This window comes from Alosa pseudoharengus, unplaced genomic scaffold (genome assembly GCF_046254945.1).
Source record: "Alosa pseudoharengus isolate Yale_2024_CS ecotype anadromous, Long Island Sound unplaced genomic scaffold, YU_APseudo_1.1 YU_APseudo_1.1_scf_11, whole genome shotgun sequence".
Classification (NCBI taxonomy): Eukaryota; Metazoa; Chordata; class Actinopteri; order Clupeiformes; family Clupeidae; genus Alosa; species Alosa pseudoharengus.
In genome coordinates, this window is record NW_027468576.1 from 3308728 (window position 1) to 3322243 (window position 13516).

The window sequence follows — 13516 nt, forward strand, 5'->3', positions numbered from 1 at the left end:
AGACATACCACACTGAAGTAGCCTATGGCGCAGTAAATGCTAGCGCACGCTCTTGATAGCGCACATCACTAATGTCTATGAAAACAATATGTTTATGGAATAAAACTAGACACGCCCTAATAATATCTGATTATCGTAAACATGGTAATTGCCAAGCATTTAGTTCGAAAATTCTAAAACAACAATGTTTTTTAATACTTCAAAATAACATTTGATAAATTTGGTTCTTACCGGGGGTTTTACTGCCTGAAATATCCGATTTTGTTTACCACGCTCGGAGTTTAGTGCTGGGCTGGTGGGTACTTATTCCCAACCTTTCGGATTTGTACACGCAGCCTTACAACACTGTTTACAGCTCTTCGAGTCACGGTAAAATGTAATTTTTGGTACATAGCTAATTTAGATAAACTTATGGTGTGGGTGCTTGCGTTTCTTTAGGAATCCGCCATCTTGGTTTGTATAGAAATTAATGTTAAGTGACACATACACGTAAGAGGTTAGACATACGTGACGGTTAGTAATATGTGACGTTCCTATACTATTGCTATTTATTGTTAAGCTACGACAATGTGAGCCCTAGCCAGCAGAGGGCACTTAGCATACCATGCACACGGACAATATTGTGCGCCTGCCCTAATTCTGAAGCAGTGGCCACCACTATAAAATGAAGAGCAAACGAACGAAAGTTCATGTTTTTACAATAAACTACATCAACACAACAATATGTGGAGTGAAACTGGACGGGCCCTAATAACCTCTGACTAGCTCTACATAGGCTATTGGTAAATTGCAATGTGAGCAGCAGGCAGGGGCAGGCAGGATCATTTAAAAGGCAACCGCGACTACATTTTGAGTCTGCCCTAATTCAGATGCAGTGGCGGCAATCATTTTTCAGTCACGGGCCACCTCCACAAAATGAACGTAGAGGAAACACTTGACATAAAACAAAAATTGCAGAGTAAACACGCTCCATAAATGTGGCCTTAGATGATTAAGTCACAGGAATTCTGATAGATAGTTTTATGGAACAGAGAAAAGCTTTTCAAATAAATGGGCCAATTATTTGCCTGATGTGGTGATTTGTAGTCAAGCCTCTTGATTATAAGAACCAATTAACAACTTCTTTACCAACACTAAAGTGACTGATAGCTCATATGTGACTGACACACTGCAAAAAAAATAATATAATTATTATTAGTCTTACATTAAGATCAAAAAATCTATTTGATATTGTTTTAAGTATGGAGAGACTTACCTAGCGCTCTCTCGAAAGATCATTTTGATTTAATTTAAGAAGACTAACTTATGTTAAGGAGTCTTATGAAGACAAATTTGCTCAACGCACTGGCAGCCAAATTTGCTTGTTTTTAGGACAAGTTTACGCATTGCACTGGCAGCCAAATGTACTTGTTTTCAGGATGAGACATCCTAAATTAAGTCAAATAGGAAAGTGCTAGGTAAGTTTGTTTGTACTGAAAACATTACCAATTAGAATTTTTGATTTTTATATAAGATTAATAACACTTGGTTAGATTTTATTAGATAAGCAGTTTTTGCAGTATACTCATTACCTTATGAGCAGTCATTTTCCGCTTCAGCCCTCCTCTTCCTTGATCTTCACTGCCCGAGTCTGAATCTTCACTACCAGTCTCAGCATTCCAAGGAACAACAGCTTCCTGATTATCCTCTGCATCACTTTTAGCCCCAGCATCATTATCTTCTGTGTCAGATGAGCTTGCAGGCTGTGATCAAGAGATGATTAAACAGCATTTATTAGCTTTACCCATTTATACTGTCATGTATTAATGCATATTCAATTACACAGATTGGCTCTGGTATAGCTTGAAGACAAGATGAATATTTCAACGCATTTGAATTTTCTCTGGCAAATCCGTGTGGCCACCTTCCCATTCAAGCAGATTTCCGAATCATCAAAAGTCCAAAAGCCAACCACAACCACTTATCGGATATGGGGCAGACTTTACACAATGACACCTGCAAGTTTATCATCATCAGGCCATGTGAATATCATCAATACCATAATAATCAATAAATTGTGAAGTTTCAGCCAATACATTCTGACAGATGTTGTGTGTATTCAGCGCAAGTAGGAGGGTGAGGTGGTAAACCTGCTGTTGCGCTACATTCACTTACAGTGTCTACAGAACTTTTCGAACTTTCTACAACCAAAGCCTTGTTTTCGCCCAGTGTAACAAGGGTGAATAGCTTGGAATAGACTTTGGGTCTCCTTGACTTCGGTGTCCTGTTCCGTGAGCACCAACCAGGCTGAATCGCAAGTGACCCCCTTCTAAGGGTGAACACTGCAAAAAATTTATTCTAACCATTGCTCCGAAGCCTAATTAATCCGACCATGCATTTATGACTAATGATTAAGTGTCGGGAATAGGCTTGGGTAGACTTAAAAGCCTAGCCAAAATTCTGTCTGTGCACACAAGGCTTAGCTTACGTTAAAGAATACAAATGCCTGTGCCGTATTTTGCCTGTAGTATAGCCCAAGTTTGTGCCGGTATGACCACATCCCCATGCATTCGTTTACGTTTTGTGAATGAGCCTCTGCTGTGCCTGTTGGTTTCAAGAATGTCTATTAAGCACTGGATTAATTAACCTAGCCCAGGGATGGGCAACTTTGATGAGAGAGAGGGCCACAACATTTTCTTGTCGCTGTCAGAGGGCCAGACGTGATCGCCCTGGGTGAAATAGGAATATGTCGCTCCCATGTTCGTAGACTGTGTGCCACTTTCGACTGTGTGCTACCTTCACAGAAGCCCCTGGCTGCAGCGTGCAGATCTGGGCTGGTTTCAATGTGGGGGAGCTCAACGTTGCTACTTTCCAGCGCTACTGGATCGCAAGGAAAAATTAAAAAATTGTTGCCAGGCCTCACGGAAAAAATGGTAGCATACAATTAAGCAATTAGGCTTTTCACGTAACATAAACATAATATTATTACAGGCTATTTTAAAAAAACTGGACTACCTATTTAATGATGCCGTCTGTTAGGTGTGCATTTAAACGTGACATTAGGAACACACTTCGAGTTTCGCTGTCTCATATCACCCCGCGATAGGACCATCTTATTGCGAGGAAACAAGCTCATTGCTCCCCTGATTCGGTGACATGGTGAGATTCAGATTTTAGCCTACCTATTATTACATTGTCGTCCCTCGGCTACGTTCCACTGCTAGCAAACTGACGATTCACCAAGAACTTGAAATAAACTAAAAAATATTACACATTCACAATAAACCTTTTTCCCACTGTAATAGTGACTCTTGTAAAAAGGCTCTTATTGTTAGTGTTAAACAGGTTTCCCACTCTAAGTCAAATGTAAAATTCCATGGCTTCCCATGACCAATCCGGAAATTAAAAAAAGCCCATTGAAAAAAACAGGTAGGGGTAACTACAACCACTCACGCAAGTAGTAATGCGAAAAATATACTGTAATAACTCAATAAACACCAATGCTGCGTGTAAATACTGTATTAGGCCTAATGTATTTTGGAAAGACAATTTTAAACTCCAAAAAAATTCCCTGATATTCCATGACTTTGCCACTCAAAGATATAACTCCCTGACCTTCCATGTCTGGAATAGACTTTATTAAAATGCTGATGGTATTTTTGAAATTCCATGACCCGTGGGAACCCTGCTTTACTTTGAGGTCGGCTACGACAGCGGCTCTAGCAGCTCCGATGTAGCCTACTTTTAGTTATCTTCGTGCATGGTGTTGTAGTGTTGACTTAAGTTCACCGCTGATTTCGTTTCTAAGCATAGCCTACTAAACACATAAGTTGACTTTGAATTCTGTGTTAAGATCAGCTGTGTCTGAACCTTTCCCACCTTGTCTACAATTCTGAGTTTTCTTTAGCCTATTAACTGCTCTCTGTATCTCTTTCTTGCTCGCTGGCTGTAGTGAAGAAAGCTTGACTCCGCTGGATTTTTTATATAGGAAGCGCCCCTATCGGTGGACCGTATCATTACAATAAGGATCCTGTTCAGATGTGATAAAAACATGTCAAACGAACATTTTAATGACATTTCAAAATTGATCCGCGGGCCGCACTGAGTGAGGAGGAAGGCCGCATGCGGCCCGCTGGCCGCCAGTTGTCCATCCCTGACCTAGCCTATTGTTGCCAGAGCCACCCTATCAACAATAAAGTGATTCTTGATCAGTGATTGTTTTGATTGGCGGTATAGGGGAGAACAGTGGTAGCCCTTTTTTATATTACAGGATTCACTATTGTCATGATGCCAACTTACAACTGCAGCCTAGGTCTCGGCCTATGTTACTGCGCTTATTTTTATGACTGCGTTAGCCAGCTCACTCTTAACTTAGGTTGCTAATAGGCCTAAACTGGTTGCTGATTTGTTGAGACCACACCTTTCCATTAATCTTATTTGCATAGTCGTCAGGCCATCATTACTGTGAATTTGGGAACATATTTTTTTTGGGGACTATTTCTATTTCTATTCCATATCCGAACCCACAACATAGCGTACCCAAACTTCAACCTCAACTGCTGCCTGTAAGCCTAAATGACCTAAATCCCATAGCCTAGCTAGGTAGGTTAGCAACACAAACTTGAGATGTAAGTGAGCAAATCAACTTGATATTAGACTATTATTATGTGTTGCTGCTGTGCAGACACAGCATCACTTAACCCCTAGAACCCTAAGCTGTTTTTAGGGCATTTTCACTACCTTTATTCATAAGGATTTATTCTGGTCATTGTAATTGCCACACACATATATTATATATTGTTTTTTTCAGGAGAGTCTAGGCTATTCAGATCTGCCATCATTTCATGTATTAATACTAGCATTGATTTTATTCTGATTTTTAAAGAATTAAAATATAAAAAGTGTATTATAAAAATTCTTATATTTCGACATGTATCTCACCACAGCAAGCTCACAGCTCTACATGCATTTCATGTGTGTGTAGGGCAGACTGTCCTGAATCGGGCAATATAATTGCCATGTTGGAGGGATACTCTGGGGCTGAGCAATATACAGAAATATTTGCTGTGTGATTTACGGAAATAAATGCCATTTTTTATTTAGTGATGAAAAATGACCTTTCTGCGCTCCATATCTGTGACACGAACTGATCTGACCTGACTTGACCCGAGGTTGCGTGTTAGCCTGCGTGCCTGTGTGTATGCAGTCATAATAATTCTCAACTTTTTACTGCATTGCCATGAACAAAGTAAAGGCAAAAAAGGTGTTTATTTGTTGAACAAATTGGGATGCAATGTGAGCCTTGAATTGGATGCCATGCAGGAATTTGCTAGGATCTCAAAACCGGAATATGAACATGCTTTGCCATAGAGAAACACATGATAGCATTGGATTATAAACATGCTTTGCCACAAGAACAGACAAAAACGTGGGGTAAGTCCAGCTATATGAAGTTATTATTTTGCCGTCACTTCATCTGTTTTATAACCCAGAAGGATGTACTTGGTATCAAATGATAGCTCCAAGTCTCCTCTTTCATCTGACACGCGTGGCATATCTATGCGATCACGGGTCCGCGAGTAATTCAAACGAGAGTAATGAGTGTGCAGCGTTGGTTTGTGTACATGACGTTATTATTTTGCAGTCACTTCGTCTGGTTTTATAAGCCAGAAGGGTCGATAAACATGGTACCAATGGATAGCCCTGTGCCTCCTCTTTCATCTGATATGCTTGCCATATCGATGCGATCACGGGTTCGCGAGTAATTCAAACTAGAGTAATGTGTGTGCAGGTGAACGCAGAGAAGTATAGACTGTAAATATGATGCAATTTGATTTAATTTCATGATTTTTTAAAATTTTTAGGGATGTCCGATATTGGCTTTTTTGCCGATATCCGATATGCCGATATTGTCCAACTCTCAAATTTCGATTCCGATATCAGCCGATACCGATGTCGATATGTGGGTTATTTTTCCTCAAAACTAATTTAGGTAACATCACATATCTCCTGTTGTGGAATTAACACAACATGCTTAGGGCTCTATTTTCCGTCCCGGCGCAATTGACTTTGTATACTCGCGCGTTTGTCTTTCCTATTTTGCAGTCAGCGCATATTGGAATTTTCCCTCCACAGGTACATGCCTGTAAATTAGGGAATTCGATTGCGCCCACGGGGGCGGTTCAGCGAAAAGACGGGGCGTGTTCCGGCGCAAACGTTCACTGTTGATATTTTGCAGTTTCAGAAAACAATTCCGCCACAGACCAGGAACTCCCTGGTCTAAAGTCTGTGGCGAAAATGCAGATGCTATTTTAAGGGCGCATGCATGACCACAGGCCTGCATGAATGAATGCGTTGCACACCAATCTACAGACACCCCCGTGCACAGACGGAAACATTCAAAGCCTTGATAATATTTGTCCATTTCCCGGTTTTGTTCGTGCATTGGTGACCTAAATATTTAGTAGCCTATAAAGTACAACATCTACATGCAATATCTTTACAACAACGCCTAATTACGACCTATTAATCTGGACAACTTTATAGGCTACAGCCCTATAAAGGCTAAAGTTACTTTTAGTTTTGTTCCAATTTACCGTTGTGTAAGTTTTTAAGCACCATAATTTTGCCTACCTTGTTGTAGCCCATCTGAAATAACTCCAAGCTCCCTATGTTCCCTCCATCCTTTCGTTATTTTCAAAAAACGTTTTATATCCATGATGGCCTTGAAGTCTTGAGTTAGTGAATTAGCTTAAATCAGCTTTTCATGTGCTGTTAACCAGCAACAGATAGTACAAGAAAGCAGCAAGTATGGTTACAATTTCTGTACAATTTCTGTAGTTGCTGCATCCATTCATTGTTATTCTCTCTCCTGCTCAAATAAATGTTGTGCGTGAATTAAGTTGATGATAATGTTTTTACAAACTCTGCTTTACAGAAAATATTGTAAATAGTCTACTGTCACGCAGTTAATGGGATACTGTGCAGAGTTGAAAGTTAGGTCAACTTAAACGAAGCCCTTGCTTGGCCGCCTGTGCTGCGCAACGCACACTTAGCTCCTCTCATCTATACAATGTAGTTCCCACATTTCTGTAAACCATACATAATTTCAAAGAAAAATATTACCACGAGGGAAATCAGTGTGGTGTCCATGTGAAAAAATAGGCATAAATCTAGCGTACACATTTTCACGAATCACTGATGTGTTGATGACATAAATTAGGAAATGTTAGAGGACTTAAGGAGACGTGATGTTGAACTGCATGCCGATGCCATTTAACCCAAATGCCCAGATTAACTGACGGAAGATATGCATTGTCTATAGAGAGGTAATGTTAGATTACATTGTACATTGCAAATATATCACCATGCATTCATAACCTCGTGATTCAGTGAGAATGATCCCAAAACATCGGAAAGTATGTCTTTGTGACAATTCTGTATTACATTTTGTCAAGATGAAAAATCAATAGCTAACTGTTCCCAACTGAACAGTGATTATAGCGCTGTGAACGCTACTGGCTGCGCCTGGCAAATACGCCACCATAATAGCAATCAGCTATGGAACAAGCGTGCCTGTTGTTAAAGGGATTGTGAGATGACGCTCTGATTGGTTTATTGCACGTTACGCCCAAACCACACCCATGATTAATGTAGCTACTTCAGACCACCCCATTTTAGATTTGCGTCGGGCGCAACAGTCAATATCCCGCCGGTAAAATAGCATCAGCACCCAAGATCCGCCCACAAAGTCACTTGCGTTTTGCGCGAAGACACTTCCGTTTCAGACCATTAAAATAGGGCCCTTAATGTTATTGTGATGCCCCACTGGATGCATTCTTGAATGCAACAAGGCTTTCCAAATGTTAACATTGTCTGTGCAAAATAAGAAAAATACTTCAACTTAATTTAGGGAAAAAGTGCCATGTTTATTTTTTATTTTTTAATTGTCTCAAACAACAGTTTGGATTACACTCTCCCTGAGATAATCTTGACAATGCCCACAACAAATAGGGCAAATTTGACTTCTTCACAAATGATAAAACATTGTACCTGAACAACTATGTGCAACATAGCAGAATGTAAAGCCAACTAAAATAACAGGCATAGTGTATGACAGGCTACCCTTTTTCTGTGTTAAATGAGCCTGCATTTGTAGGATGCTTCATGAACTGTTTCTTTAACTAAAACTCAATCACCTTAATTGAATGAATGCACAAATATGAGTCAATTACACTGTGGCAAGCAACTATACTGCACAATTTTGAAAACATTTGTTTGAGCTACAAAAAATACTTCAGGCTTGAGGTGAAGTACATAACGGGCCATACCCACAATCAGGCTTGGAATTTCACCATTTTAGGGGCAAGGCCACTTGGCCTTCAGTTGGGCATATTTGGTGGGGGGCACAAAGGCCACATGTCAGGGCACCAAGGCCAAAGTTAACTATACAGTAGTAGGCTATAAAAATGATCAAAGTTGTATTCACTGCAGTAGACCTGCATCACTGTATACAAAAACATAAAACATGACATATTACATATAACTGTAAATCATCTGATCATCTAATATTTTCAGATATCTAGGCTATATTTAACATTTATTTTATATTTGGCCTGTTATGAAATCATGTATTGAACAATTTAAGCACAGCTCAGCTTTAAGAAACTCAAATAGCCTAGATGCATGCTTAGCATTTTGTGATCATTAAGGCTACTTTCACAAACTCTTACAGTCAGCTGTCCTCTGATTTACCGATATCTAGGCGACATTTGTAATATTTGTTTTGTATTTGGCCCGTTATGAAATAATGTGGAACAATTTAAACACAGTGTAAAACTTAAATCCCAAATTTGGAGACATCCATCTATGTTGAAATTTACTGCAAATTAAAAACGGGATTAGTCTGGAACGGCTAACTGTACAGGGGACTGATTTACACCTTTCTGTTCGGTAAGGTCTGCTGTTTATTCTGATATATGGTTTGTCATATGTTAAACAAAGGGTTCTGAAGTATTCCACCGAGATGAATGGGTAGGGAGATGGACGCAAAACCTTCAGTAGAATTTATGATTGAATGATATTATTTACTTTTCTCGCGAACCGTTCACCACAGCAATTAGCGGCTAACATCGTTTAAAAGCTGAGAAAAAGCTCTTTCATGTGATACTTGTGATGTCTGTGTGATGAGTAGGCTACTTCGCGAGTAGTTCAACTGAGAAGAATGGGTTAATTTGGACGCACTTTCTTGCGCTGTCACTTTCTCTACTGCGTAATTTGGCCATAGGCTAAATATATATCGCTATTAGTAGGACGCAAAGCAGAATATTTAAAGAAGGGGGCACCAAGGCCACCGTGGCCTGTAAACCTCTGATTTTCAAAGGGGCGTCACGGCCAACTCAAGGGGCTACGACGGCCATGGCCAATTCCAAACCACAGACATAATGTTGAAACAGAGCGAGCAAGTTTGTTACTGCAGCCATCCACGCTTGTTTGTAAGCTTCAAGACGCAGCTTGATGAGGTCATCATCTGTGCGCCGGTAAACGCTTCAGGAACGCAAGCATTATTTTATCGGTTTTAAGGCAAAAAAATCCGATAACGATATTAACAGATATTACATTTTTATGCTAATATCGGGCCGATAATATCGGTGGGCCGATATTATCGGACATCTCTATTAATTTTCATACTTGATCGTACAGACAAGTGTGTAGTCTCGTTGGAAAGCCCCACTTCTGCTCTGTCGTGCAATAAAGGTTTCATCTCGCTGCGATGAACCGTTCCGAAGAAAGGGTGTGTTTTTTGACGCACTTTGCGTCAATCGGGTTCTAAGGGTTAAACCAGTGTTTTTCAACCACTGTGCCGGGGCACACTAGTGTGCCGTGAGATCATCAGGTGTGCCGCAGAAAATTACCCAAATGTCACTCACTGGTCCAAAAAAAGCAACTGTTGCATCAAAGAATTTATAACCACATGCTCTCATTGATTGTAACTGTATGATTGCACTATTTGTGGTATGCAGGCATTGTACAACGGGGGCCCCATATCCAGTATTCACAGAATCATCACATATCCAGTTCATAACAACAATTAAATTAGATATAGTCACCTACAAATGAAACAGAGGGCGCTTGTTTTATTGAGGTCTTGCATAGAAGCCATAATAAGGCCATATCTGTGCATTATTTGAAATTTTAGGCTATGGTATGTTTATTTTTTCTTCACACAGAAAAAAAAACAAAAAGAATCAAGCATCACAAGCACGGTCCGGACGGCACTCAGGCCCAGCCCAACCTATACGACTGGAAAATCGCTACGCCATTCTGACCGAGGATGAGGAGCCCCTCCTGTCCCGAGACAACCATCCTGGTCCCTCCTCAAAGTCGGCGCCCCCCTGACCCCCTCCTCCCCGGACCTCATCAACCTCCACCCTGGTCATCGGCAGTTCCATAGTTAGAGACCTCTGTCTCTACGTAGCGGTCCCTCCAATGTCTACTGCTTCCCTGGTGCCAAGGTCCTTGACATCCAGCAGAAACTCCCAAGCATCCTGGCCTGCCACACCAAGGTCAACAACATCATCGTACACGTGGGCACAAACGAAAAACGCTTTGTCATTTCTGGGCCTCTCCCTACCTACAGAAAAGGTGCTGAGAGATAGTCTAGACTGTTCGATACCTCAGCATATTCCTCAAAAGCCAGAGGCATTTTCAGCTAACATGGGCTTACTAAATATAGGTGGATTTACTACCAAAACCTTTGCAATCAATGATTTTATTAGTGAAAAAAAAAAAAGATTTTCTGTTTCTTGTTGAAACCTGGCTGACTTCAGACAGCGAAGCTGTTCTTGTTGAAACCTGTCCCCCAAATTATAATTTCTTCCACTCAATTAGACAAGGCAAACAAGGCGGTGGAATTGCCTCCATTCTCTCAAATAAATATAGCTGCACTAGAGTCAACTTTGGCGAATTCGCTTCCTTTGAGTATATTGCCCTCACTCTGAAGGCTGACCCAGCTGTACTTCTATTAACCTTATACCGCCCTCCTAAACTATGGACTGGCTTTCTCGACCAGTTTTCTGAACTTATGTCGCTCATCATCACTAGCTATGATCGGATAATTGTAAATGGCGACTTTATTATTCATGTCAATAGGACAACTGATGCTAAAGCCAGTAAGTTCCTTAACCCTTAGAACCCTAAGCTGTTTTTAGGGCATTTTCACTACCTTTATTCATAAGGATTTATTCTGGTCATTGTAAGTGCCACACACATATATTATATATTGTTTTTTTCAGGAGAGTCTAGGCTATTCAGATCTGCCATCATTTCATGTATTAATACTAGCATTGATTTTATTTAGATTTTTAAAGAATTAAAATATAAAAAGTGTATTATAAAAATTCTTATATTTTGACATGTATCTCACCACAGCAAGCTCACAGCTCTACATGCATTTCATGTGGTTGTAGAGCAGACTGTCCTGAATCGGGCAATATAATTGCCATGTTGGAGGGATACTCTGGGGCTGAGCAATTCACAGAAATATTTGCTGTGTGATTTACGGAAATAAATGCCATTTTTTATAGTGACCTTTCTGAGCACCATATCTGTGACACGAACTGATCTGACCTGACTTGACCCGAGGTTATGTGTTAGCCTGCGTGCCTGTGTGTATGCTGTCATAATAATTCTCAACTTTTTACTGCATTGCCATGAACAAAGTAAAGGCAAAAAAGGTGTTTATTTGTTGAACAAATTGGGAAGCAATGTGAGCCTTGAATTGGATGCCATGCAGGAATTTGCTAGGATCTCAAAACCGGAATATGAACATGCTTTGCCATAGAGAAACACATGATAGCATTGGATTATAAACATGCTTTGCCACAAGAACAGACAAAAACGTGGGGTAAGTCCAGCTATATGAAGTTATTATTTTGCTGTCACTTCGTCTGTTTTATAACCCAGAAGGATGTACTTGGTATCAAATGATAGCTCTGAGTCTCCTCTTTCATCTGACATGCGTGGCATATCTATGCGATCACGGGTCTGTGAGTAATTCAAACGAGAGTAATGAGTGTGCAGCGTTGGTTTGTGTACATGACGTTATTATTTTGCAGTCACTTCGTCTGGTTTTATAAGCCAGAAGGATCGATAAACATGTTACCAATGGATAGCCCTGTGCCTCCTCTTTCATCTGATATGCTTGCCATATCGATGCGATCACGGGTTCGCGAGTAATTCAAACTAGAGTAATGTGTGTGCAGGTGAACGCAGAGAAGTATAGACTGTAAATATGATGCAATTTGATTTAATTTCATGATTTTTTTTAATGTTCATACTTGATCGTACAGACAAGTGTGTAGTCTCGTTGGAAAGCCCCACTTCTGCTCTGTCGTGCAATAAAGGTTTCATCTCGCTGCGATGAACCGTTTCGGAGCAATGTAACAGAGAAGAAGGGGTGTGTTTTTTGACGCACTTTGCGTCAATCGGGTTCTAAGGGTTAATGTGTTGGACAGTTTAGAGCTAAAGCAGCATGTTACAGGACCCACCCACAACCTTGGCAACACCCTCAATCTAGTAATTTCTAGAGGGATAGAAGTCACAGACTTATCAGTAAATGATATAAATATGTCTGATCATTATTGTTTATCTTGGAGTAATACATACTCCAAAAATTTATCCCGAAATTGCAATCAAATCAAGACTCTTGGACATTAGAGCAGAACAGCAGTTCATAGCTCATATAGACTCCATAAATTTAGATATTTTACATCATCCCATTGATCAAATGGTAGAGGCTCTCAATCATGAATTAGGCGCTCTGTTTGACAGAGTGGCACCCTTAAAGACTAAAAAAAGGCCCTGTAGCACAGTGTTTTTCAACCAATGTGCCGGGGCACACTAGTGTGTCGTGAGAGATCATCAGGTGTGCCGCAGAAAATTACCCAAATGTCACTCACTGGTCCAGAAAAGCAACTGTTGCATGTTGCATGTTGCATGTAGGACATTTTAAGTGTCATAAGTGTGCCGTGGCACAAAAAAGGTTGAAAAACACTGCTGTAGCAAACTGACTAGTGCTGCCACTAACGACTAATTTTCTAACGACTAATCTAAACTACTTAATTTCACTGCATTTCTTACTTCCAGTAACTATATGCATGTGACAATAAACTTCCTTGTATCCTTGTATCCTTGTAAACAACTTTTTTTTTTTTTAATCAAGTGTTTGTTATTTCGTTGTGTCCATTTTATTTTGAACTCAACTGAAGGGAAAACTTAAGTAAACTGTTCAAAAACATTATGTGTAAAAAAAAGAAATCACCATCAAATGCTACCATCAGGTCTAATGTCAGACCTTTGATATACTTTATTTGTATGCCAGTGTTGCCATGGACATAGACAATGTTCAATGTTTGTCAAACTTCTTTGACCTGAGGGCCGGTCATGGCACCTACATGAACCCACCCCCCATCAAATTATCATTATCAATTATTATTGTTATGCTATATTGTTATACATGCACTTCAAAGCAGCCAAT

General features: G+C 40.1%; 1 protein-coding gene across 1 annotated transcript in view; it reads right to left on the reverse strand.

Annotated features, from left to right (window-relative positions):
- Positions 1 to 13516, reverse strand: part of hdgfl2 (HDGF like 2) — an 88983-nt gene that overhangs the window by 37742 nt on the left and 37725 nt on the right. Inside the window, exon 4 of the mRNA XM_076277775.1 lies at positions 1572 to 1742. Coding sequence (XP_076133890.1) covers positions 1572 to 1742 — 171 coding nt within the window. The remainder of the gene's footprint in view (positions 1 to 1571; positions 1743 to 13516) is intronic.